The 24372-nt window shown below is 45.5% G+C and overlaps 1 protein-coding gene across 6 annotated transcripts in view; it reads left to right on the forward strand.

Annotated features, from left to right (window-relative positions):
* The window catches only part of LOC105684488 (nephrin-like), a 58365-nt gene that overhangs the window by 32015 nt on the left and 1978 nt on the right, over nucleotides 1-24372 (forward strand). The window contains exons 3-16 of one of the 6 annotated variants that reach the window (XM_020851436.2): nucleotides 11001-11133; nucleotides 11901-12106; nucleotides 13113-13229; nucleotides 13331-13534; nucleotides 13643-13794; nucleotides 14266-14410; nucleotides 14771-14901; nucleotides 15171-15330; nucleotides 15448-15741; nucleotides 16808-17122; nucleotides 20010-20354; nucleotides 23085-23351; nucleotides 23901-23995; nucleotides 24086-24358. In XM_020851436.2, coding sequence (XP_020707095.2) covers nucleotides 11001-11133; nucleotides 11901-12106; nucleotides 13113-13229; nucleotides 13331-13534; nucleotides 13643-13794; nucleotides 14266-14410; nucleotides 14771-14901; nucleotides 15171-15330; nucleotides 15448-15741; nucleotides 16808-17122; nucleotides 20010-20354; nucleotides 23085-23351; nucleotides 23901-23995; nucleotides 24086-24358 — 2837 coding nt within the window. Of the gene's footprint in view, nucleotides 1-11000; nucleotides 11134-11900; nucleotides 12107-13112; nucleotides 13230-13330; nucleotides 13535-13642; nucleotides 13795-14265; nucleotides 14411-14770; nucleotides 14902-15170; nucleotides 15331-15447; nucleotides 15742-16807; nucleotides 17123-20009; nucleotides 20355-23084; nucleotides 23352-23900; nucleotides 24359-24372 lie in introns of all 6 variants that reach the window. The other 5 variants (XM_012397864.3, XM_020851432.2, XM_020851435.2 and 2 more) reach the window with 5 other exon arrangements.

The following is a 24372-nucleotide window of genomic DNA, read 5'->3' on the forward strand; positions in this document are numbered from 1 at the left end:
TTTAACTGGAAAAAAAATTCAAAAATATTTTTCAATTTTGCAGGCAGGTAAAGGGAAGAGAGCGATTGCCAATTTCTTCTACCTTGCCAGCGCTCTAAAGATTTTTTCATAAAATCCTGTCTTTGAGATTCAAAGAAGTTTTTCAACGAGTTGTACGTACGATAAATTATTAATCGCGAAACAAAATGAATTTATCGATAAAGTTTCCAACTATTTCTTGCTTAATGGAAACTTTACATTACGTCTTTATTTGATTTATATACCTATAGGTGTACCTATAGGTATACAGAGGAGAAAATGTTCTCGATCTTTCCCAAGTTTTTATTCCCTTCTTCTTTTCCCCCTTTTTTTTTTCTTCCTACCCCCATAGGATCTCGCCTTTGAACCAACAATAAGTTGACGTTCAATTTCTCTAACGGTGTATTTATATTGACCATTATGCGCCCCGTTCCCGTGCGGCCCGGAAATTGATGGAAATATAATTCTGAGCTACGATTTCGCGATACGTGTCTCGATCAGGCGCGAGGGTGGCACGCTCTTCGCACACTCGTCGAAATAACCTCCGATGTGGACAGTTGAAAAACTTTTCGCCTGATTTTCTTTTCCTCACTTTTTTTAATCGGCGAATTTCACGCGGCGTCGAACCCGCCTCGTACCGGTAAGTGAAGAGTTGGCTTCCGGAAATCGTAAATTGGAGAAAAAAAAAAAAAAAAAAACCATACGAATAAAAACTAATTTCCATTTGTTGAGAACGACTCGACGCGAGCCTGAAGAATTCCGAACGTTGCGGGGGAAAAATAAAAGAATAAATAACGCCACGTTCGTTATGGAACTCCCTCCGGCCGACCGCGAATATATGTAGCTACGGAATCTAAGGTACTACGCGATTTTAAAATTTATCATCACTCGGATTTGATATACTCACCGTTAATAGGTAGAGAAATGTAAATTAGACTGAAGAATTATATTCCGCAAACACGACAGAGAATTATAAATTATTTGAAAACCTTAATGCCGTTTGGATAAAAAACACGTTAACAATCTCAGACATTGTACGCGTAGCTCATGCGCCACGTCGTCACGCGGTCCCTACCGATTTTCTTCAACCCCTTGGGTAGAAAAAGTGCGTGTCTGATATGGTGGTCGGTATACGTTGACGGAAAAAGAAAAAAAAAGTCTACACAACGTCTAATAGCACGTACGTGTCCCGGCGGAGTCGACGATAATCGAGATCGAAAATGGAAATAAATAAACGAATGAGAAAAGCAGCGGCGATCCCGAGAGCCCGTTGAAAAGCGAAAAACCGGCGAATCCCGTAGCGTCAACTCGATAACGCGATATACCGTCGACGACGTTTCGGCAGAGTTGAAATTTTCCACTTCCGAGAACCAACGAGAGCGTGCATCGCGGTTGACGGCGGAGTTTCGTCCAATTGAATTAGTTGAGCCAGGTAATTAGTTCGCCAAGTGTTAGCCGTCTCCGAATTGAAGTGTGAAGACTACCGAGTCTCGGACTTCAGACACCTTCTCTATCCTTCCAGTCCTCTCCTAACTTACCCTCCGGCCGTGGCTCCGGATAGACGACAAAGTACGCTCTTCAAACATCTCCTTCCTTCCCTTACGCTCTCGACACATCCGCGCTCCGCAACGTCACGAGCGATGAGAATCTAGACTCCCGACGTTCCCTCCTCAAAAATATAAAGTACGGTGCACGTAGATACCTCCTTTTTACATTTTTTTTGTTTTTGTTTCCCAACTCTGCAAGAGCCATTTCGAATGACGACTAGATAAGGGTTCCAAAAATCCATGTAATTCCTCGTCCTTACTTTTTTTTTTTTTTTAATTATAGTCTTTCGAAAATTCCTGTTGGGCGACACGAAAATCATGTTTATACGTAACGAAATAATGGAACAAAATTTGAATTAAAAAAAATAGCGTTCCACGGCCACGCGCCGATCGGAGCGAAGGGGCGTAGTAGGTACAAGGAAGGTTAGGGTAGGTATAGCATAAAAGAGACGTTGAAGTTGAATATAAAAATTCGTAGCTCGCGCGGCAGGCAATCTTCTCGGGGCTTCTGTCACCGAAACTGTCATATCCACACGTCAAAACGTAGTCGTATATTACCGGGGAATATTTTTGAACAAGAACGCCTCTCTACGAAGGTTAGGAGAAGATCACTACGGCGGATGCGAGGCAACGTAAGAATACGAGGGGGATGGAGAGGCGAACCTTCAACGAACGAGGATGCGCCGAGATGACGACGACGACGACGACGACGACGACCATCGGGGCGAAGGACCGTACGTCGGAACGTGAAACGAGGGAGGGAGGGAGGGAGGGAGGGAGAAAACTGAAGGATGGAACGAGGGTCGGTTCAGGGAATAATACTCGAAGCGAGGGTGTGACAACGGCTCGCCCCCTGTCAGGGCGAGTTTATGCCGCACAATGCTGACACGCGCGCTTGCACTCGGGGTAAATGCGACGCCAACGTGTACCGCGGTCGTATATATACCCATACACGCCCGTACCCACGCTCTTCTTTCCTCTAACGGAACAACACAAACGATCCCGCGTCGCGACGCACTCACGATTCGCATAGTCTATGAGGAATACTTGTTTCGTGTATAGAGGAGCGAAACGTTCGCGGTATTATTCACCGTAAAAACACCCCTTTCGCGTCGCGTCGCGTCGCGTCGCGACGTATTCGACTCATTTTTTTATAGCTGCCAGCACGCACGCGAAACCGTTGCAGATAATTCAAATACACGATTTTCAGCTGCGAGAGCGCAAAAACTTCGAGACTTTCCTTTGATTTTTTTCGATTCTTACAACCGAAAATTAGGGAGTCCAAAGTCGTCTGCGGTTCATGACGTGTTTTTAACTGAACGATCCCTACATCTGCTGACTAGATTGATCGTCCATCGAAATCATCAAGTTCTCTTCAATTTTGAGCTTTTTGAAGCAAATAAATAGAGATATATCGATGGGAAAAATTCGTAGCTCAATTCAGTCAAAGGAATCATGTTACTGAGGTCAAAATACTTTATTTTTGGCCCAAAAATCGAAAAAATCCGGAGGCTCCCAAGGAAAAATCCGTTGGATTTTTTTCGATTTTGGGGTAAAAAATCATCATTTTTTTTATCGGGGTTTCTAGGATATCCTTCTATGTATTATGATCTCGGGAACCCGAATCTGAGAGCCAAATTGAGCTATAAAATTGATCGAGTTATCGAGTAAAAAAATAGAAAACCCATATAGGGCGCGCTCAGCGATTGCGAGCTCGTAGTCAACTACGAAAGTCGACCCTTGTATCGCTAATTTCAACACATGCATCAGATGATCAATATACGTCGGCATGACCAGGAAAAGTAAAACTAATTTATGGGTTTTTAATTGATGACGAGGAGTGGAAATCTCTTCTTTTTCTTTTTCATTCGTTGGTATAAGGTGTGAACGACCTCCTCATCCGTAATTGAATTGATTTTACGGTGTGCGAACAACATCGTAAAATAAACCTGTTAAATCTTTTTTTTCAGTATAGGATGTATTCGTTAATTTTCCTCTCTTTCTTTCCCTCACCTTCGGGGATCGATTAACAGCGACGGATCACGAGGCGAAATGTATTCATGTCAGCATTCGTTGATTAATTTATTTATTCATCGATGTTCATGTGAAATATTTTGATCAAATTTTAGACGTAAGGCGACAGCTGCTACTGCATATTGTATGTGTACGCCTGTATACAGATATATATATATATGTATAACGAGGTGATGCGAGCGTTCGCGAAACTTGAAATAATGCAAGCCGAGCGAATATAGCATCTTTCCAATAATTTAATCATGGAAATTTAAAGCACTGGAGTTTTCAGAGTTATATTATTATTTATACCTGCACCATGCGGAATATGAAAAATCTCGCATTGCACTCCGGAGTCTAGTTTTCCACGAGGAGCTTTTACCTCAGATAAGAGAAATGCGAAAAGAAAGAAAAAAAAAAACAAAAGAAAAAAAAACATGAAGGAATGAAACATAAAATGAAATCAAATAAAACGAGTCAAAGTAGAGCGAAGAGGCGAAGAGCGTTGTGACGTGGTTTCTATTAGTGCTAGAATCGGATCGATCCCAACTTATACAGCTCGATTCGTTAAAAATAAAATTTTACGACTCGCCTGAAAGAAATGTAAAACGTCGAGATATTCATCAATTCCTATAAAATGGCAAGAATGGAGAAAAATCATCCTCGAATTTTACGTCTATTCGCCGAGACGGTATCTCAATCCATTGAATAAACGGCGCTTGTTGTGAAAAAAATTAATCCGAAACCGAAGCAACTCGAGCGTTATACCTAGATGCATGTATACGTCGATTGAAAAAGCGGAATCTTCTGCGAATCTATGAACTCTATGCATCGTCGCTGATCAAAAAATCCATCCGCTCCGCGTACTATACCGGTGCAAAACTTTCATCGTGACAAAAAGAAAAAAAAGAAAAAACAAAACAAAGTAAAGCAAACGCGTTGACACGGCGAAAGAGAGGAGAGTCGCGGATGGGTGTATATGATTTATATAAAGGGGTTGCGGTCGCGGTCCAGGTGCTGCTCCAATTTTACAATGACCATTGTCGCTCCCCGCAGCAATCACTGTTATTGAAAAACCTTTTTAACATACGCTCCGTACGTACGTATAACGCAACGTCGATGACATACGGCGGTGTAATGACTCACACGTCCACTAATGAACCGCTTGGTTGATTTCCCATTGATTTTTAACGGGAGTGGATTATTTCGAGCCAACGGTATTTTTTTCCGAACGTGCCGCGCGGTGATTCTTTTCAAAACTCTCAATCCGCGGTCCGAAACTGGAGCGCTCTGATTTCGTTTTTTTTTCTAATTTCGGGCGGTCGGAGTCGTAGATATTGGAGAGTTCGCTCGATACGGTGAGAAAAAAGACAAAAAAAGAAAAAGGGAAAAAAAGATGAATCAGTTCTTATCTTCCGAGAGAAGAGAAGAGGGGGGCGAGAGACCGATCATTAGGGGAAATAGAAAAGAATATAAGTTGAGGGGCCGCAGCTACAGCGTCGTATAACGTCCGCGTATACGACATAGGTATACAATAATACGTACGATTCGCGAGCGAGGCATCATCATCCCTCGTATTTTTTCGAGTAGATCTCCCGATTGTTTTTGCTCTCTCACGGCAATAGAATTTCCTCTTACCGCTTCCACCTCGATTTGATGGATTTCTGTTTACGCGTTCCGCCCCGTTTTCCGCCTGTACAGATATATATATATATATATATATATATATAACCGGCGTATTCCTCGCACACCGCGCGGAATACCTCGAGACAGCCGACTATAAAGCCGCCCCCATAGTACCTAGAACTATAACTGGGGTGAAATATTTTTTGTCAATATTTTTCTAACGGAGTTTGAAATATCATTCGCGTGTTATAACAACCCGATGAGTGAAGAGCCGTCGTACTACCGCGCGCCACCGAGCGAACAACTATAGATGGTTATCATCCGGCGTCGCGTGCGTCAGTTTCTACGGAGGAAATATAACGAACACCTCGGCGTTTAATACCGACCCGATCGATACATCATTGTCTGGATTAATTGCAAAGACCTCCCCCGATTGATTCTCTCGAGGAAAATTAATTTCACCCCGTACACAACCGCGGCCGTTCCCCCCCCCCCCCCCCCCCCCCCCGAGGGGATTATGAAAGGAGAAAAAAAATACGTTGCACCCTGTTCCCCGATCGTTGTCATTTCTCCAAATTTTTATCCTTGGAAACAGTTTGATTAAATAATGAAATACGCGCAAGACGGAACTGACCACAGGAGGGACGCAGCGAACCCCTCGGTTTCCTCGCTAACTTTGTAACGTTTGGTTTGTCCCATTGACCAAAGTGCAAACAGGATGTACAATAATTTCGCTCGTTCGGTTTCGATCCGCAGTTCGGAGGGTGTGCGTGGGTAAAAAGACGATTGGGGCGGACCGCTGCCTCTCGAATGGATCTTGAAAACGGGCTGCCGTTTACACCAGCGTCACAAAGGCTGTGCGGATTAGGGTAGGAACGCGTATACGCCCGTGTACTTTGAATGCGTGCAGCGTACATATATGTATGTATGTATTCATAAAGGGTGGTATCGAGTTCCGCGCGGCACTCGGCCAGCCCGAACAACCCGATGGAATAATTATGTGGGTCTCTTTTCATACGAGGGCCACGTGCAGGCAGTTTGCCACCGAGAAAAGGTCCACCGTGTGCCGCATTCCGCCGGTATATCGAAATACCAAAAAGTACCCAACGACTCGCTGCACCGGCACCGCACCACCGTCGTCCACCGACACTCCGTAACGCCGGAACTTTATCGTCCTCGAGCGGCAATTCTCGAACAAAACGTCATCGACTCCGAATAAAGTGTACAGTCGCTAACCCCCCCCCCCCCCCGGCGCATACGCGCGCCGCGTTGCAGGTAAATATTGAATAATCAACCCCGATCGACGCGTCGCTGAATCGAACTTTGCGGGGATTGTTATTATTTCGGCACCACGGTCGCCATTATGATAATTACGTATACCCGCCTCCGGGCGGGACTGCAATTTTTTATTTCTCTTTCATTTTCGATCGAATAGCAACGGCCCGAATTCGAAAAAGCTCGTGATTAGATTACCTCCCCCCCCTCCCCCCCCCCCCCCCCCCCTCCGGGGTAAATTGAATCCTGGAATAAGCTAGGTGTGAAATTGAAAGGTTGCGATGTTTTTTCCTTTTTCAGTTTCACCGTATTTCATCATAGATCATGGATAGCAATTTTCTAACGAGCTAGTGCCGTTGTACCGGTAACTTCGTTGAACAAAAATTGATAACTGGCGGCAGCGGCTTTTGTTAAATTGAATCTCGATACGCCGGAAGTGTAAAGGGGGTTCCAGCCGCGAGCGGAGGATGAAAGCTCGCCTCCCTTTTTTCCTGATAATTCAACGGTGATTAATTCCCCGCTGCAACTGTACACTCGGGCACCGCGGTGAACGGCCCCTGGGCGTTGAATTTGAATATTTCCAACTTGAAAAAGAATTCGAAAAAAAAAAAAAAAAAAAAAAAAAGGGAAATACAAACCCAGGGAATATATATATGCATACCCGTTGTCGGGGCGAAAAGCGTCAACATCAGCGAGGGGGCTTTGTCGCGCGAGAAAAAGGATGCGGGGAGAGGACAGCGCGTAGCGCGACCGGTTCCTTGTTAGGTGAAGGGGGCTCGTCGTTTTTCAAGGAGATAGTCGGCGGTGTCGGCCCACGTTCCAGGGGGGAAACGGGGGGGAGGCGGGAAATTTTTATCCCCGCGCGTTACGCGCGTCCTCCCCCTCTTCCACTCTTAAAATCGTACTCATCCCGCAGCGTCCTTGATCCCACCCCTCTCACGCTCTTCTACTCGTCGACGTCGCGACGCGTTCCAATTAAATCGAGTGCAGTGTCGTTCGGCTCGCGGTGCGTGCGAGTCTTTACACTTCTCGTTTTTTTTCGGTAGGGGTACGCGAACGCCCCGCCGCGGGCCCGTGCGGATACATGTAATACTCCGCGACGGCGACGACGACTACCGCACCGCAGGAAAAATTCTCTCCGGCCGCACAGACTTGGCAACAAATTTCACCGAGCCCCGGCTCGTCATGACCACGTCATACTCGTGACGAGGGTAATTAAGAGACGGGAAAACGCAACTTCGACGCTCTACCGGGATCCACCCGCGCCCGCGCTTGTATACCCCGCGGAGAGGGTTGTTGCAGCGAATTTCAGACTCCGCTACGCCCGATGAATACCTTCGTCGTACCTACAACTTCGTCCATAACGGGGCTTCTATTATTTACTCCGATGAACGCCGGGTTCCATGATTACCTCCCCGCCGTTCAATTACTCCTTTTTCTATTCCACTTTTTTTTTCTCCCATTCGTATATACATATATGTATATATTTAACGACGGTACAGAGACGACGGATCAGCGGTAGTCGAAGGGACGCGCATCACTCGCAATTTACATACATCTTCCGCCAATTTGGCGGCGTGCGTGCTTCCGATGAGAGATGTTCGAGCGTCTCCATAGGGAAGTTGGAAACCTTATTTGTCCTCGGGGAGGACGCTGCCGGTGGGCTACCCCTCGTAAATAAACTCCGTGCGGCTTAGGAAGTGAAGTTGGCCGCCCACCGTTTCAGTTTCTACATTTTACAACCGGTAGCTATATAGACCGACTCTCCGTTTACCGCGGTTCGTCTCCCCGGGCCCGCGATGTCGGTAGCCACACCGGGAAACGTTTTGACAGATGGATGGCACCTACGTACGCACACGCGCTCGCCGTTCACCGTCGAGAGTGAAGTTCGAATCCGTTGAGACGGACAATTCGACGCGCCAGCGCTGGTTAGGCTTACGACTAATTTCATTAGCCTCGTCCTAATTTGATGCTTATCCATCCACGGCGTACAGCTTTGAACCCCCGGGTCGGTCCTTTCGTCCGAGATCCGACATCAAAGATTGACGTTTTTTTAATCATCTCGAAGCGGAGACCGCACGCGAACGGTCCGGATGCCCCTTACCGCCGACGAGGTACCCATTAATGCTAATAAAATTCAAGTTATCTCCAAGTGGCTCCGGACCTCCCGATACTCCCGGAGAAATTTTTATGTACCTCTACCTGCGACGAAACGTCTCGGAGTTCGGAGACCACCGAGCGCCCGATCGTCATCTACGAATTCCATATTCCCGAGGCAATCGTAAATAATCGTCAGCTACCCGGTCCGAATCTTTGCGGACTTTTAGAGAAACGAAAAAAACGCTCGGATTCATTACCTTCCTCTTATCGAATCGAATGACGCCTCTTTGTACACCGACGAGATATCGACAGAAGTACAAAAAACACTTCCCGGTACAGTGTATACAATCGCATTTAATCAAAGCGTGAACTCCCTTCGAATATCCGCATTACGATAACCGAGGGACACGCGAATTACGTGACAAATTTATCGCTGCGGACGATTCGCTGTGACTAAATATGTACATAATCCTATAGGAACGTCGTACTCCGTGCATAAAGATGTACGTGTAAGGTATTCGTTAAGTTTTTCCTTCTCTCTTACACACCCTCTTCGCAACCGTTTGGCGATGCTTTGATTATTACGCACGCCCATCTCCTCCTCGTATTTCGCTGTTCTCGCGGCTACCGTACACGCGGGATATTAAACACACGGAACGAAGAACCCGACGCTGAGCGGGACTCTAGTTTATAGCTGGGCGTTCGCACGACCTCGCGTCCCTCTCTCAGGTATTCGAGCCAGGACACGTACGGGAGACACGATGAGGACCGGCAAGCGAAACAAGAGGGACCCTCTCGCCCGCTCATATCCATACGAACTTGAATACCTCGCACGCATTATACATATATGTATGTATATATACATATATTCATTGGTACAGAGTGATCCGTTTCAACGCGATCCTTGTTCCACCCATTCGACGCGACGGAAGACGAAGAGAAATAGATAGAAGAAAATCAACGCTGGAAAAATAGTCGAACGATTTGTTTCGAAAGCGATGGTCCTCCTATACCCGATCGAATTATCAGCGAGTGAATCTAATTGCCGATTAAATTTCACCCGGTACGTCTACGAGTCGTAAAAATTTTCCACGCGAATAAAAACGTCGAACGTACGTACGCGTCCTCGAAACTCTCGAGAATCTATCGGAGAATGTGGTATGCGAGATATATACGTATATCGTTGGGTGGTTATATTCCCGCGGTAGATAAATGTTTTATTCCCGGAATCTCCGTTATACCTCTTCAAAACGTTCGAGTGAAACAATTTCGCTCGGTACACACGGAATCACTTTATTCGATAATACCGATGAGCCGGCCTCCTTGAGATTCATACTCCGATCGTTGAATTTTCCGAGTAGGGATATCGTCGCTCGGCAAACCCAACGGCTCCGTCGTCGAGCCGTCGCGGGGCGAAGAAATGCGAACAGCGTCGTCGGCTGTACCGCGGATCGACGTAGACGCGCGAGCGATCGCTCTCTCCACTCTCCACTCGCGTACGGATCAACGGCGGCGTTAGCGTGTCCGGGGACTAAATACACTCGAGATAGACCGTGGGGTGTTCGAGCGCGTGGGGGTGAATCCCGGTGCAAACTCCGGCATCGGCATCGGCGGTATGGCACCCGCCGCCACGGGGAAAGCAGCAGCGACTCCTCGTTCCTACCTAACAATACACGCGTGCTTTGTCCCCTCCTCGCATTGTGCCGAGGATTCAATTTTCCATAATGCCCAGGCCCGCTTCCGCAGCCGGAGTATTTCGGTTCGAAACGCTGCGCGCTTTCATGGTTACTTACCTACCTACCTACCTACCTACCTACCTACCCACCTTCTTTGCTATCCGACTTTGACATATGGTCCGCACATACGCGGTGGTTTAGGCATGAAAAGTACCACCGAACCGTCTTTCTTTCGCTAATTCTCGACGCGGGAATCGTCGTGGTTTCACGCAGCGTCATTACGCGAGTGTGCACGCGTGGTCGTGAGAAAGAGAGTGGAGGTACTTTATTCGCGTGTAGGTCGAAGTAACCGGTAGCGTGTACGAATGAACACCGCCTAGCATAACCCATATGCCTTCGGTAATTCGCCCATTCATCGAAATCGCCCCAGGTGTGTCATGGCTCCGAGTTGTTTGTGCACCGCCACAATACCCCGAGTCAAGTAGCGTTACCGTTGATGTAATTAATTTACCGGTAAACACGTTCGCGTAATTAGCCGTTCCCTGTACATGCGAGTGGTATGTGTACATATATATATGTATGTACATATGTATATGTACACCGTTCGCAGAAAACCAAAGTTTGATCTCTACGGAACGGCACACCTCTTTCCGTTCCGTTCCGTTGACGGAAGGGGAGAAAAATCGATCAATCGCTACACGATGAATTTCATCGACTCATTTTTTCGCACGTTTTCTGATTACAGTAACAATGAACGACGCCCAGGCGGTCGCCGGCGGACTGGCCCAACTTCCTTGCGACGTCGAACCTCCCATTTCTGGCGACAGACTCCACCTCGTCATCTGGTACAAAGAGGGCTCGGATACTCCAATATACAGGTTTGTAATGGGGCGCTCTACGAGATGACGACGACGACGATGATGTTCAAATACATAACTATAACAATAAGCTGGGTGCTCGTCACGCATTTAGAGCTCACGTGTATTACAACGTACGTTCGTAAGAACAAAAGATGACGTAGACTAATCTCAGCGCGATTCAAAGAGCACGCGGGGAATCGGAATTACGTGGGGGAAAGAGAAGGGAGGGTGAGTTTTCACCCACCCCACCCCCCCCCCCCCTGTCGTAGCCGCTGCAGAAGTCGTTGAGGGAGTTTCCTGCGTAAAAAGTCAGACGGGCGTGATTGTACAGAGACGAAAGAAAATCGCGAGGACGTTATGCACGTACAGATATATATATATATATATGGGATATATTATTCTGGGGTGACTGGAACGAGACGCGCGAAATAAGTTGAAGATACGGAATTATGCTTAATCGAAAAATTTTCTAAACCTCAAAAATAAGCCTCTACCCTCGCGCGTTACCCATTCAAATCCGAATACGATGCCTCAATCTGTTGATGATCAAAGCGATAAAATCCGCGGGGTAAAGCCTTTGCCAATTTCAGAATTCTGGGGGATTTCATCGGTTTAATATCACTCGGGGTAAGAAGCTCATCTTGCAACTTGCGCGATATATATATATATATATATATACACGCAGGTAATCTTCGTGAATTCTCGAGACAGAAAAACGGGGAGAAATGAGAAAAATAACCGACGATGACCTGTGTTTTTATCTTTTTATTTTTTTTTTGTTTCAGCTTCGATTCTCGCGGATCAATTTTACAACAAGCGACGCATTGGCAGGATCCGGGACTGGCGGGCAGAGCTTTCTTCAAACATTCGGAAAGGCCAGCGAAGCTCAAACTCGAATCCATCACCGAAAAGGACACCGGTCTCTACCGGTGTAGAGTAGATTTCAAACAATCGCCGACGAGAAACAGCAAAGTCAACCTGACGGTGATAAGTAAGTTTCTCGTCTTTTTTTTCTTCTCAAAAATATCGTCATTTCCGACGTCAGCAATTTGTGTAAAAAAAATCGAACCGCTCTCCAGAAGCGCGAAAATTTATCAAGTTGAGGTTCAAGCCGCGATGGTTTTGCGTCCGACCTTAATCCCCCGCCCCGAGTCACGTGTCTATTGAAATGTTGAGTAGCTACATCTACTTTCCGGATTTATTTGTACGCCAGGAAGCGGATGCCCCTTCGATCACCTCGGCGTGTTCTGCAGGCGCCCCTATTCCTCCATTCAAAGATACCCCCACGAACCTCCGATAACGTTTCACTTTGGTCCCTGAGAATCCGCCGTTTCCATTTTACAAGAAAAATCGCAAGCCACCGGATTCACCGCGTACAAGCCCCGGGATTTATAAAAGCTCGGAACCGCGCACGTGAAATTCGGTCGAATCATTCTCTCTTCAATTGTGTTTTCCCGCTGCGGGTATTCGACTATTTCCAAGAAAAAAATCTCAAGCAGAGTCGGAGTGTTGGAGATTTAGCAAAAAACGGCGAGTTTCTTTTTTCTTCTTCTTCGACCGCCTTCCGTTTATATTGAAAAACCGTTCGTTTCCGTCGTTCATTTTCTCACACATAACGTTACCTGTCCGTTCGTTCTCGCATTACGCTTCAAAATGAGCTTTTCAAAGTAATTAGCGAACAGCTGAATTGAATTTTTTCGTCTCCCACTCTGTCGCCGCGTAGTTGTTTTAAATTAATTCGTCTTTTTACCTTTTCCGTTGTTTCCGCGTACACGCCGTATATACGCGCTGATACATACCCGTTTTACGGCTATGTGCACATACATATATGTATACACGTCGCCGGGAGAGCGCTCCCACCACTTTCTCAATAGCTTTATAGGTGTACATCCGAATCACCGAAAACTCCAGCAGCGGCAGCAGCACCGACGGAATATATTACGGTCCGCTTAGATTTATAGACAGGAACAAAATTTATCGATAAATTTCCGTTACAGTTCCCCCCGAACGATTGAGCATACTGGACGAAGACGGGGATACTCACATTCAGGATTACATTCTTGGACCGTACAGCGAGGGTGCCTCGGTCAACATCACCTGCGTGGCGACCGGAGGTGACGATTATACATTCTCTTGACGAATTCGCGACATTTCACCTAATTCGAAATCAATCGTCCAATTTTGTTGATCAATCGTCGTCGTTATGATATCGCAGGTCGTCCGCAGCCCCGAGTAACTTGGTGGGACGAGAGCGTTCTGTTGGACGACACTTTCGAAACTGTGGGTAACCGAAGTGTCCGTAATGTTCTCCGATTGGAGAAGTTGGAGCGAAAACATCTTCTCGCCACACTGACGTGTCAAGCGTCGAACAATAACATGGTCAACCCCATCGTCGGGACGGTGGCCCTGAACATGAATCGTAAGCATGATCGCCGATAGATAATAGAGAAAAATCTCAACCGACCGACGAACGAATTTTCGAACAATTAAGAGGTGTAAATCGCGTGTGAATTTTCACGTTTTTCAGTGAGGCCTCTCTGGGTGCGGTTACAGGGTGAAAATCGTGCGCTCAGTGCCGGAACCACTTACGAAATTGTGTGCGAAGTTGTCGGCGCTAGGCCGACGCCAGAAGTGACTTGGTCCAAAGGGAGCGTTCGTCTGAGAAACGCGAGGCAAACGGTAAACCAACTTCTTTTTTTTTTCCCCCCCACCCCCCGGTCTCTCTCCAGATTCAGGGCTGAAGGGTCTTCGCCGAACGTTTGTCTCTTCTCTTTTTCGGCCGTTCTTCGTTTTTCTATAATAGATCAAAGAGTTGTTTCGAAGAACTGCGAGAAGGGGGACTCTCGATAGTGTTTCTTGTTCCGTAGCCGCTCTACCGTATCCCAAATATTGATGACCGTTCAAAGACAAGCGACAAAAGTTTGGCCAATGGCTCGGCGAAAAAAATAAATAAACAAACAGACGGAGTGAGGAGTGGAGAAGTGGAACACCGTATCAAAAGTAAAACGAGGAAAAAATCCGATACTCCTCGAGTTACGTTACGGATCAGCTAACCGTATACTTTTATGACGTGGCGACGGAGTTATCGCTTTTTTTCCTGTCCCTCCGACTAATAAAGTTTATTTTTCACGCTCATACGCGGTTTAATAGGTCAGCCCCGACGGTAACACGACCACGAGTGTTTTGACCTTTAAACCGAGCATAGAGGATGCCGGAAGATTTCTATCCTGCAGAGGTAGCGTCCCTGCGATCCCACATTCGACCATGGAAGATGGCTGGAAACTCGACATTCACCGTAAGAATCAAACACACTCGATCATCCAATTTGAGGTTTCATGCTTTTTTTCAATCGCCTTTTTAAAACTGAGAATATCTTCCCACGCTCTGGTTTTCTGCGACCCCCGCGTGTCTCGTCTTATTTATTTTCATTCCGTAACAGCTGGATAGATGATCAGCGTGACGAAATTTTAGCGCTCCCATATTTTGATCATTCGAATTCGACGCCCCGTTTTTCAAACGATCGGATTCCGTGTAACTTCCCACCGCATAGTTTACACGCAAACAAATTCAATCCCTTTCAATCCATCGACCGGAAGCCGGTATTACCATAACCGAGCGTTCCTCGCAACCGTTAAAACTCCAACTCTAATTACAGATGAGCCTGTTGTAACTTTGGAACTTGGAAGCAATTTGAACGCGAGTGCAATAAGAGAGGGAATCGACGTCTACTTCGAATGCAACATTAAATCCAATCCGTGGGTCTCCAAAGTATCCTGGCGTCACGATGTAAGTCGGAAAACAACAGTTTATTCGAACGATTGCGGGGTTCGATGTATCTGTCATTGTCGAGTGAAAAAGTGACGATTCAACGCGACGTACGAATATCAAACGATTCGCTGTTTCGTGTCATCGTCGAGGTATCGCGGTGTCACATTCGCCCGTATTTTACGGTTTCCCGTGATTTTTAAATCGCACAAACGTAGAAGTAATAACTTTTGGTCGATGACCTCGAAAGAATTTGATTGACGCATTTTGAACGGGAATTCTCTGTTCAGGGCAAGCCTTTGTACCACAACGCAAGCGCCGGTACAATAGTCAGCAACCAGAGTCTGGTGCTGCAAAGTGTGACGCGTAGCAGGGCTGGAAATTACACGTGCGTAGGTAGCAACCATGAAGGTGACGGTACTAGCAACTCTTTGAGTTTGGACATCAAATGTGAGTTGTAGAAAAAAACAAAAAAAAAAAAAAAAAACAATACAAAAAAATCACAGCGGCGACGACGCACCGTTGGAGAACAATTGACGATCACCGTAATTATTTGACGATTTTCAGTCGCTCCGGTCTGCAGACCGGGTCAAACGAAGGTTTACGGTGTCGGGAGGCAAGAGACCGTGAAGATAATATGCGAGCTCGAGGCTAACCCGGCGAACGTTTCCTTCACTTGGAAGTTCAACAGCAGTATGGAAGCCGTGGATATTGCTCAAGCTCACGTGAGCTCCGACAGAGCAAGATCCGTGGCATCGTACACCCCCATGACCGAACTCGACTACGGGAGTCTTCTTTGTTCGGGGACAAACGATCAAGGAATGCAATTGGAACCCTGCGTCTACACGATCGTTCCGGCCGGTGAGTGCGACAACAATATTTATCAATCCTCGAACCCTTCGCGATTCAGCGGCGTCACAGGAGGAACGCGTAGGAGAAATAAATGTGACGGAAGGGTGAAAATAAATAATAAACTCAGCCCTCTTTCGGGTCGTGTCAGACCTTTGCCTCCGCGGGATAAATACCGCTGGGGTTGTACAGGATTTATGTTTACTTCCTCTCCATATTTTTTTTTTATTTTTTTTTTTTTTCTTTCAAATCGGAGATATTTTCGGGCGCAAACGTCGCGCTAACGGGGTGTAAAGGGTTCGCCCTCGGATCGCTTCATCGCGATTGATTCGACTCGCTATCGAGGTAAGGGTGAATTTTCGTAAGATGTACGTCGCACGTGGAAGGCTCGAGGTCTTTTGGTTTCGTCATTGAATTCCGTCGTATATAATGTGTAAGACGACGTGGTAGGATATAAAAAACTTTTTCACGATCGCTCGGCGCTAAGCGTTTACTCGCAATTAGGCGACGATCCGACCTGATATATTACGCGTAAAACTAACCCCGTGCTGAAAAACATCTCGCGAAATACCGTCGAACACGTTGGAATTAGTCCGGTTTGTTATACCGCGCTCTTGCCGCGGACGCCTACGGTCGCAGACTTTACCGGATTTCCGACGATAGAAATCAGCTTTTATCAGCTTTCGCGTATTTCCCGTTGGCTCGTGCAATAGCCCCGGGCGAACCACTCCGGAGATAGTCGTCCGACCGACCCGACTCTGCGCGCCCATAACCAACGACAGCTGAATTGCGGAGTGAGATGCATATAGCGGAGAACAGTGGCTTGGTAATCGCGGCACGTTTGCACCGACCGCAAAAGCTTGCGGGGCGAAGTTGTAATGCGATTTTTCAGGCACATCAGGTAGAACCGGGCGCCTATCCCCCTGGCTTTCCGCCCTCCCGCCCTCCCGCCCTCCCAGCTAGCCACCTACACCGTCGCGCTGCCGGCGAGCCGGCGAGCCGGGGCGAGTTTGTTTCCTCGGGAAATAAGATATTCGCTTCATCTTCATGCAACGTCCCGTCCGCATTTTGCTTGTAGGACGTCCGGACAATCCGCACAACTGTTCCGTACTCAACCAGACGACGGACTCGCTCCACGTCGAATGCAGCGAGGGTTTCGACGGCGGTCTTCCTCAGGAATTCACGCTGGAGATGGACCTCGAGGTAGCGAACGACGTGCTAAAGGCCGGCTCGTTGGTCTACAACTACACGAGCAAGACGCCGATATTTTCCGTAGGAGGACTCGACCCCGGTTCCACTTATCACGTAACCCTGTTCGCCAGCAATTCCAAGGGGCGTAGCGACCGTGTGCGACTGAAAGCCACCACGCTGAACCTCCCCGAACGACGAACGGGTGAGTTCTAATGAAATCGAATGACCGTTATCGACCGAAAACAAATATAATACACAGTTTTTCATTTCTTTGATTATTTGAACAATTTTTTTTTTTTCTAATTTTTGAACGTTGCTAGCTAACGCGTAAAACAGCGACTGAGTTTATTATTATTATTATTATTATTATTATGCGTTATGTTCCACACATCTCTACACATGCTATACTTACATTATATACATACTATGTGCGTTGATTACATTTAATTTAATTTCAAGCACTATTTGCTACGCTGCACGGCCTTGCATCGTAGAATTCACGTGGGTCCGTCATATTCAAATTATATTGAATAAAATTAGACGTCACAATTGCGATACGCATATACATACGCAATTATCCGCGGTATCCGTGCGCGTCGCTCAACGTCCATGCAGATAATTTTTCCTATTCACCTCGACTCGTTTGCCCGTTTTAGCTTTACTTAGTTGAAAATTTAAGAAATCCCCCCCAACCCCCGCAAAGTTTACGTGATGGATATTGTATGTAAACTATTGTGGATCCGTGAAGCAGATTTTGTCAGAGCCACTGTACGGTATAGACGAGCGTATAAAGTGCTGGAGGTTTAGAGTATAGCCTGTGGATATTTAAGCACCGTTTTATGAGCTCAAGTCGGTATCAATGGCCCTAATAAAGGCATGCTTCCACGTATAACAACTCTGCAGCGATTCAGTGCAACAGCAACACGGAAGCGCAGCGAGCACCACCGGCACCACCGGCGGCAGCGGCATCAGCGCGTGTGTGGAAAAGCCGGCTTATCGTTATAACGAGGTGGTAATGTCACAAAGCTCTAAATTTTCCACCAATAGCTACTTTATCGAACGAAACAGAGTCGCCCGCACGCAACAACGATATCGTTGGTAAAATATTCAAAAACAAATTAGAAACGAGATTAAAATATAACCGAAGGAAAAAAAGAACGACGAACGAAACACGATAACGATCAATCTATACCGTAATATAATACACCCCTGTCGCACCTATATAATAACCAGCCGCGTTCGATTGACCCCAGAGACTGCTAAACCATGTCACACGCAAATATGTGGTATTTACATGATTTATAACCACGAATTCGTATCAAAATTATACGAAATATGAAAATCCGACGGTGTAGAGAGAGGGAGAAAGAGATGGAAAACTGATTAAGTGAAGAAAAATGAATATCGTCAGGATAATAAAATGACGAGGTGTACGCGGGAGAAATAATTAAAAACCTGCTCGCGCATCGTGGCTCCTAGGATTTTTCCAGACACCGAGTGATTTATGCTTTAGCTTCAGAAATTTTTAATCTCTTTACATTTTTCTTATTTCTATTTTTCTTTTTTTTTTCAATCGGTCCACGTTTTAATACTCGTTTTACTTTTTTTCGAAATTTATTTATCCGCGATATGAATAACGTCGCGTACGTACACACATAGGTATACAGTCGTGCATGCGACGAGCGATTTCAAAGATTGGGTCAGTAGTTTCAGCGACCGCAGGACTAGAAGAAAAAAAAAAAAAAAAAAAGAAAATAGAGGAAAGAGAAGGAAAAAATTATGCGAGGCTCGTTGAACCCTGGAACCCCTCTCGGCAGCCGTACACCACCCTGTTTTCCGGCATAGCCGCGGAGTGCGGGAATATACCTGTACTGTATCGTTTTACCCGCTTGGAATAAAGATTTGAACCCGCACGGAATACAAACGAATAGGTTGCGCTCGCCAATCGATAAAGGAGAGAAACGAGGGAGGAAGCGAGAGGGAAACGTACGAAAGGATAGGTGCCCATGGCTAGCCAGCTAGCCGAATAAACGAATAAATGTTTGAAGCTCGTCGCGAGGGGGTCAGGGGTCGAGGCGCGCGATAACTCTGCCTTTCCTCGGTCAACCGTGAACTATAATACTTTTCAACAGCTCATATCTCCGGCGACACGACGGAAGCTTATAATAAAAACCATACGCTCCTTCCGCGTGCGGATGCCGGGGAACCCCGGACCTCCCGCTCGCCTGTAAAAATGCATATACGCAGTAGCGGGAGAGTGAGGAATTTTTTAATTTACGATGTAACGAGAGAACAAATAAACCCCGCGATTCGCCGCTGCGGCACGTCGATAATGTAAATATTAAAACGTTATACGATCCCCTTCGCACCACCTTAATGGAGTAGGGAGATGTAACGGACTCAAGAGTGCGGATTAAAAAGCAGAATGAAAAAAAAAAAAAAAAAACAACGGAGGAATGAGAAATGGACGAAGATATCATTAGTTCTGTATTGAAATTCAATGCAGGGTAAACATTTCTAAATCTCGAACCTCCGGCCGCAAGCCGAACCTCCATTACTCCGCGGTATACTCCGCGTCCACCGTATGATAATGGCGGCTCCTCCCGATACCGTTATTAAATAAAGCAAGAATAAAGTGATAGGGTATATTAAAAAAAAAAACTAAAAAAAAAAGAATCGCGATATTTTATTATTTTAAACGAAGTTGTAAAAATATACGCTCCATTTTTCCAATTTTATCATTGTTATCGTCTCGAATAACAATTAGGAGGTTCGACCACAGCAGTCACGTCGAACAACCTGCGGTAGTTTTCTTTTCTCTTCTTTTTGTTTTCTTCAAATTTGCGAACTCGGTTGTTATTCGTTATTTCGTATACTCATTTCAATGTTTCATTTTCTCCCCCCCACCCCCCCCCCCCATGATATTTGCATGCAAACTAACGAACAGCCTCCCTCCCGTTATGATGTTGAATTATATCTGATGCATTTGTATATACACGTGTATCCGGTTTCGCAAAATCCGTATTACCTAATACTTCTGAATGAAATATTTGGACGATAAGTTGAGGGTAGATTATCACCGTACCCAGCAGGTGAACGACTGACGCGTCCGCCGTCACCCGAGAACTGCACCATTCGCGAGGAGAGTCGAACAACTGTAAGGGTCAGCTGCGCGGAGAGCGAATACTTCGACCCGAACACGGCGACCTACGTCCTCCAAGTGTTCGACGCTGAAACGCGACTACTTCTCGCATCCGCGACCAGCCTCACGCCGAGCATCCTGGAGGTCACCAATCTTCCCGCCGAGAGGAGCCAAGCGGGACTCGTTCTCTCCCTCAGGATAATGACTTCTCACGCCACCAGCGATGCCACCGTGCTCCACAGTCAGCATTTCGTCCAGGAAGGCGAAACCCTCGAACATCAACGTTACCCAGGTACGGTTATATACGAAAGAGCTTCAACCGATAAGTATACTACTCATTATAACGCGAATATCTCCGAATAAATGATTGGGAATCCCTTTCGCGTACGATTGTTCAGGTGAATTATAGGTGAAGGTTTTCATTTCCCAACGCCCGTCGTTCAAAACCACCCCTCGCCCCGTGAGTTTTTTCGTTTTTTTTTTTCTTTTTTTTTACGATGAAAAATTAAGAGATACTCTAATCGAATTTGTGCGCAGCGAGAGTCGCAACACCGAGGCGTGAATCTTGTTGCAAAAAAGAAAGTAGAAAAAAAAAAATTTAACGACTATCGCATCTCGCTATGATCTTTTGAAAGCGAACGGACTCCGTGGAGTTTTATTTTTTATTTTATCATTTTTTGCCAGTTTTTACTGTCTTCATTAGAATTGAAAAGAAAAAAGAACAAATTTTATTCGTTACATTTGGCTGCATTAGCTGAACGAAATATAATCATGCCTGCTCACTTTGCGCTTCAATCGCTTACACAAAATTTTCGAACACTTTTTTACGTTTCAAATATATCGTTGTTAATACTATTATGGTTATTATTATTATTATTATTAATATTAGTATATTACTAGGATTTAGCTGCATGCGATTGACACGTAGATATGTTATACACGATGACCTGTATTACCTGGTCGTAATTATGTGTACCTATACCCGATTATTTCATTTTCAAACGAAACGTAATTCATTTGGATCTCATTGACTGCTGTACCAAAAAGAAAGAAAAAAATTGATATCGATCAAAATGAATGTCACTGTATCCCAATCGATTAGAAAAAAACAATTTAATAATGCCGCACCGCTTGCTTCGCGAGAAGAGATTGCACTGTACTATATCTATATTGTCTAGATATTAAAAAAAAAATTTCTACGTTATTATATGTATATTTTTATACTATTCTTTTTTTTGCGTTTCGTAATTTTTTGTCGTTTTTTTTTCATTTCTTTTTTTTTTTAACTCAACTTCCGCGTTTGAAAGTTTATCGCACTGCATAATACATGATGAAATATATTATGCAGTACATCGTGAAGGGAAGTTTTTCACCACGTTTTACTCGTACGATGTCAGTCGGGTTAGGTATACGGTATATAATGTCTGTTATACACAAATACGTACATACGTATACGTACACACGTGAAATCGAAACCTGGTAAAGTTTGAATTTTGAACTTCGTATTATGCATTCATATATTATTTAGAAAATCGATATTTTCGCATTATTTGAGATGCGGTATACTACGGTATGTACGTACGTACGTAGATACGTACCTACGAGGATAATATTCACCCGCATAGGTAGGTATATACATATACCTACACCCACGCAATAGGGTGGTAAGTTACCCCGTACGTGCCGCACGAGCTTCGCGGCGGTCGTCACTCTATTCTCGGTGACTTCACCTGCAGAGCAATATTGCGCAGTAATGTAGGTGGTACGTGTGTTATTATTTCCTAATCGAAGTAGAATGCCCGTATTGTAATTAATTTCGAACGTAATACCAGCAATGGCGCGTGCATATAATACATGCGTCGTTATATTAATATTGGTATAAATTAAAGTTAACTTCGGACTTCGGTTAACAATACAGACTCTGTTTCCCATATCGTACTCCGTCCGCGGTGCGCGTGACGTATGCAATACAATCACTACCGATCGAATGAATTTCGTAATGAAAATCTTAACGCGACGCGTTGATACGTTGAATTCTCTCCATCGTAATAACAATTAACGACGAGTTCGGGTCTATAGCGATGTAGTTTTGTACGTTACGTATACACGGGGAACAAGAGGGAGCATTGTTCGTTCGACAATGACCTGTATGTGTACCGGGAGAGAGACACGAGGGACGGGAAGAAGTCTTGATGCGGCGAACAATGGAGATAATTTGAGGACTTAACTTTGAAGAGCAACGGGTGGCGATATACGCGCGACCCGTACTCTCGTAGTACCCCACCTATACCACGAGTTATAGGTATGCACAAATATGCGACGTGAAATGTGCAGCGGGTAGATATATTGTACTTGTAGATAGAAGGTGACTTCCCGCCGCACCCGGTACGCTGGTATTGTAGAGAGAGAGAGAGAGAGACGGAGGTGAGAGAGCGAGAATTTGGTATATGTATACGTGTGCGTTTCAGCGCCGTAAAGCGCAGCAGCGACTCTTTCAATTACAAAGTTAATTACTCGACTAGTTATTAGCGATTGTTCTATGCAACCAGTACCACCACCAAAGCTCGTAATTATAAAACAGTGAACATCACAATTAGCTAATTACTTCTAGACTCTCGCTGCCTTGCACCACATGCACCCGAAGTCATGAACCGTTCTAGTACACGTTCACAGGCATTACGTTCGATAACGTATTCTAGAATAATATCAAAACGACAAATTTACACGTACGACGCGGTAATTGATTCGCGACCTGTTTTTTTTTTTTTTTGTTTTTTTGTTTTTTGTTTTTGAAACCCGCAAACTAATTTCAAAAGGTGTACGATTTTTCGTGAAAAGAAAAAAAAAAAAAACACATCACGAAAAGATATATATAAAGATTAGATCCTGCGATCTCGGTATGAAATATATCTGCACGGTTTTCCTCTGGCCGAAGGACTGTACGGTGCTCGGATTGTTTGTTAAGCACAAGGGATTGCTTTTGGGTTCCTCGCAAGATTAAAGCGAAAGTTTATGTCGACAGCTCTGACGCCCGTAATGCTATCTCTGTCGGGTCCGTTGCTTGGAGCTGTCGTGGGCGCAGCTGCCGGCCTGCTTTTAGTCATATTCGTGATAGTCCTGGCGGTCCGGCTTCGGTACAGACCTCGTCCTCAGGACGACAAAGACTCGCACGACGACGGAGGGATGGCGAACCTCGCAGCCCCTCATGAGAAAACGTCCAGCCTCCCTCTGAACACCGACAGCATCGAGAGCTTCGAGAAAAATCCCGACATCATTCCCCACGCAAATGGTGAGTGTGCAGCAAAGTTGGTATTGTTTCGAGTAAAAGGTATTGGAATCAAGTGGTGTACCTACTTGTATAAATTCGATTCGCTCCTCTGCCGGCGAACAGTATAATTGAGTAGTTTTCCCGAGGGTGTATTTTATTTCTATAAATACTAAATAATTGCCTTTGATATTCGCTGCGAATAGCGTAGAAATTTTAAGCGGCTCAACGAAGGATATCAGCTCGCGGGGAAATAAATTGCAAGAATTCCGCCATTGATATAATATACGAACTAAATGCGGACGATTGTACGGAAGATCTGATGTTATAGAAAAATATTACCTCCGTATATATTATCGGCGAATTTATGGTCATTTTCAATTTTTACTATTTGCCGTTCTTCCGGGCGATGAATCACCGGCGATTCTTTTCTCCCGCGACCGCCTCGCGTTGCGTTCGATTATTCCGATTTGTTCTCCACCTTCGTTTGCAGAAGGAAAAAAACAATAAAACGAAAACACTACCCATTTCTGTTTATAATTTGTTTCATTATTGTCGAAACTCCACTTTCAGAAGGATCTTACGCTGAACTTTGCAAAGGTACATCGCCCCGTTTTATCCTCCAACAACCCCGAATGGAGCAGCCGTCGTTCGGTAGCGGAAACAACGTAAGTTTCCGCGCAATTTCTTCTCCTCAAAATCCGTTCGATACGACGAAACGTCTAACGAACGATTATACGACGTCCGTGAAACCGCAGAGTACCGAGTTGACGTACGCTGAGCTTTCTTTGAGAAGTGGAAGACGTGTTCCTCCGAATTGTTACCAACCAGTTCCTGTTTCGAGTGTTCAACGCCCTCAACTGCTCCCGATGTCCACTTTGACTCGGCGTCAGCAGCCTCTCCAGGAACCGACGATCTACGCACAAGTCGCCGCAGGGAAATCTGTTTACATTCCACCGCCGCATCCCTATCTAACGAGGGGCGTTGACGAAACTACTGCGGAAACACCTCTCATCGGTCGCGAGAACAAGGTACGTGGATTACC

The sequence above is a fragment of the Athalia rosae genome, chromosome 4 (genome assembly GCF_917208135.1).
Source record: "Athalia rosae chromosome 4, iyAthRosa1.1, whole genome shotgun sequence".
Classification (NCBI taxonomy): Eukaryota; Metazoa; Arthropoda; class Insecta; order Hymenoptera; family Athaliidae; genus Athalia; species Athalia rosae.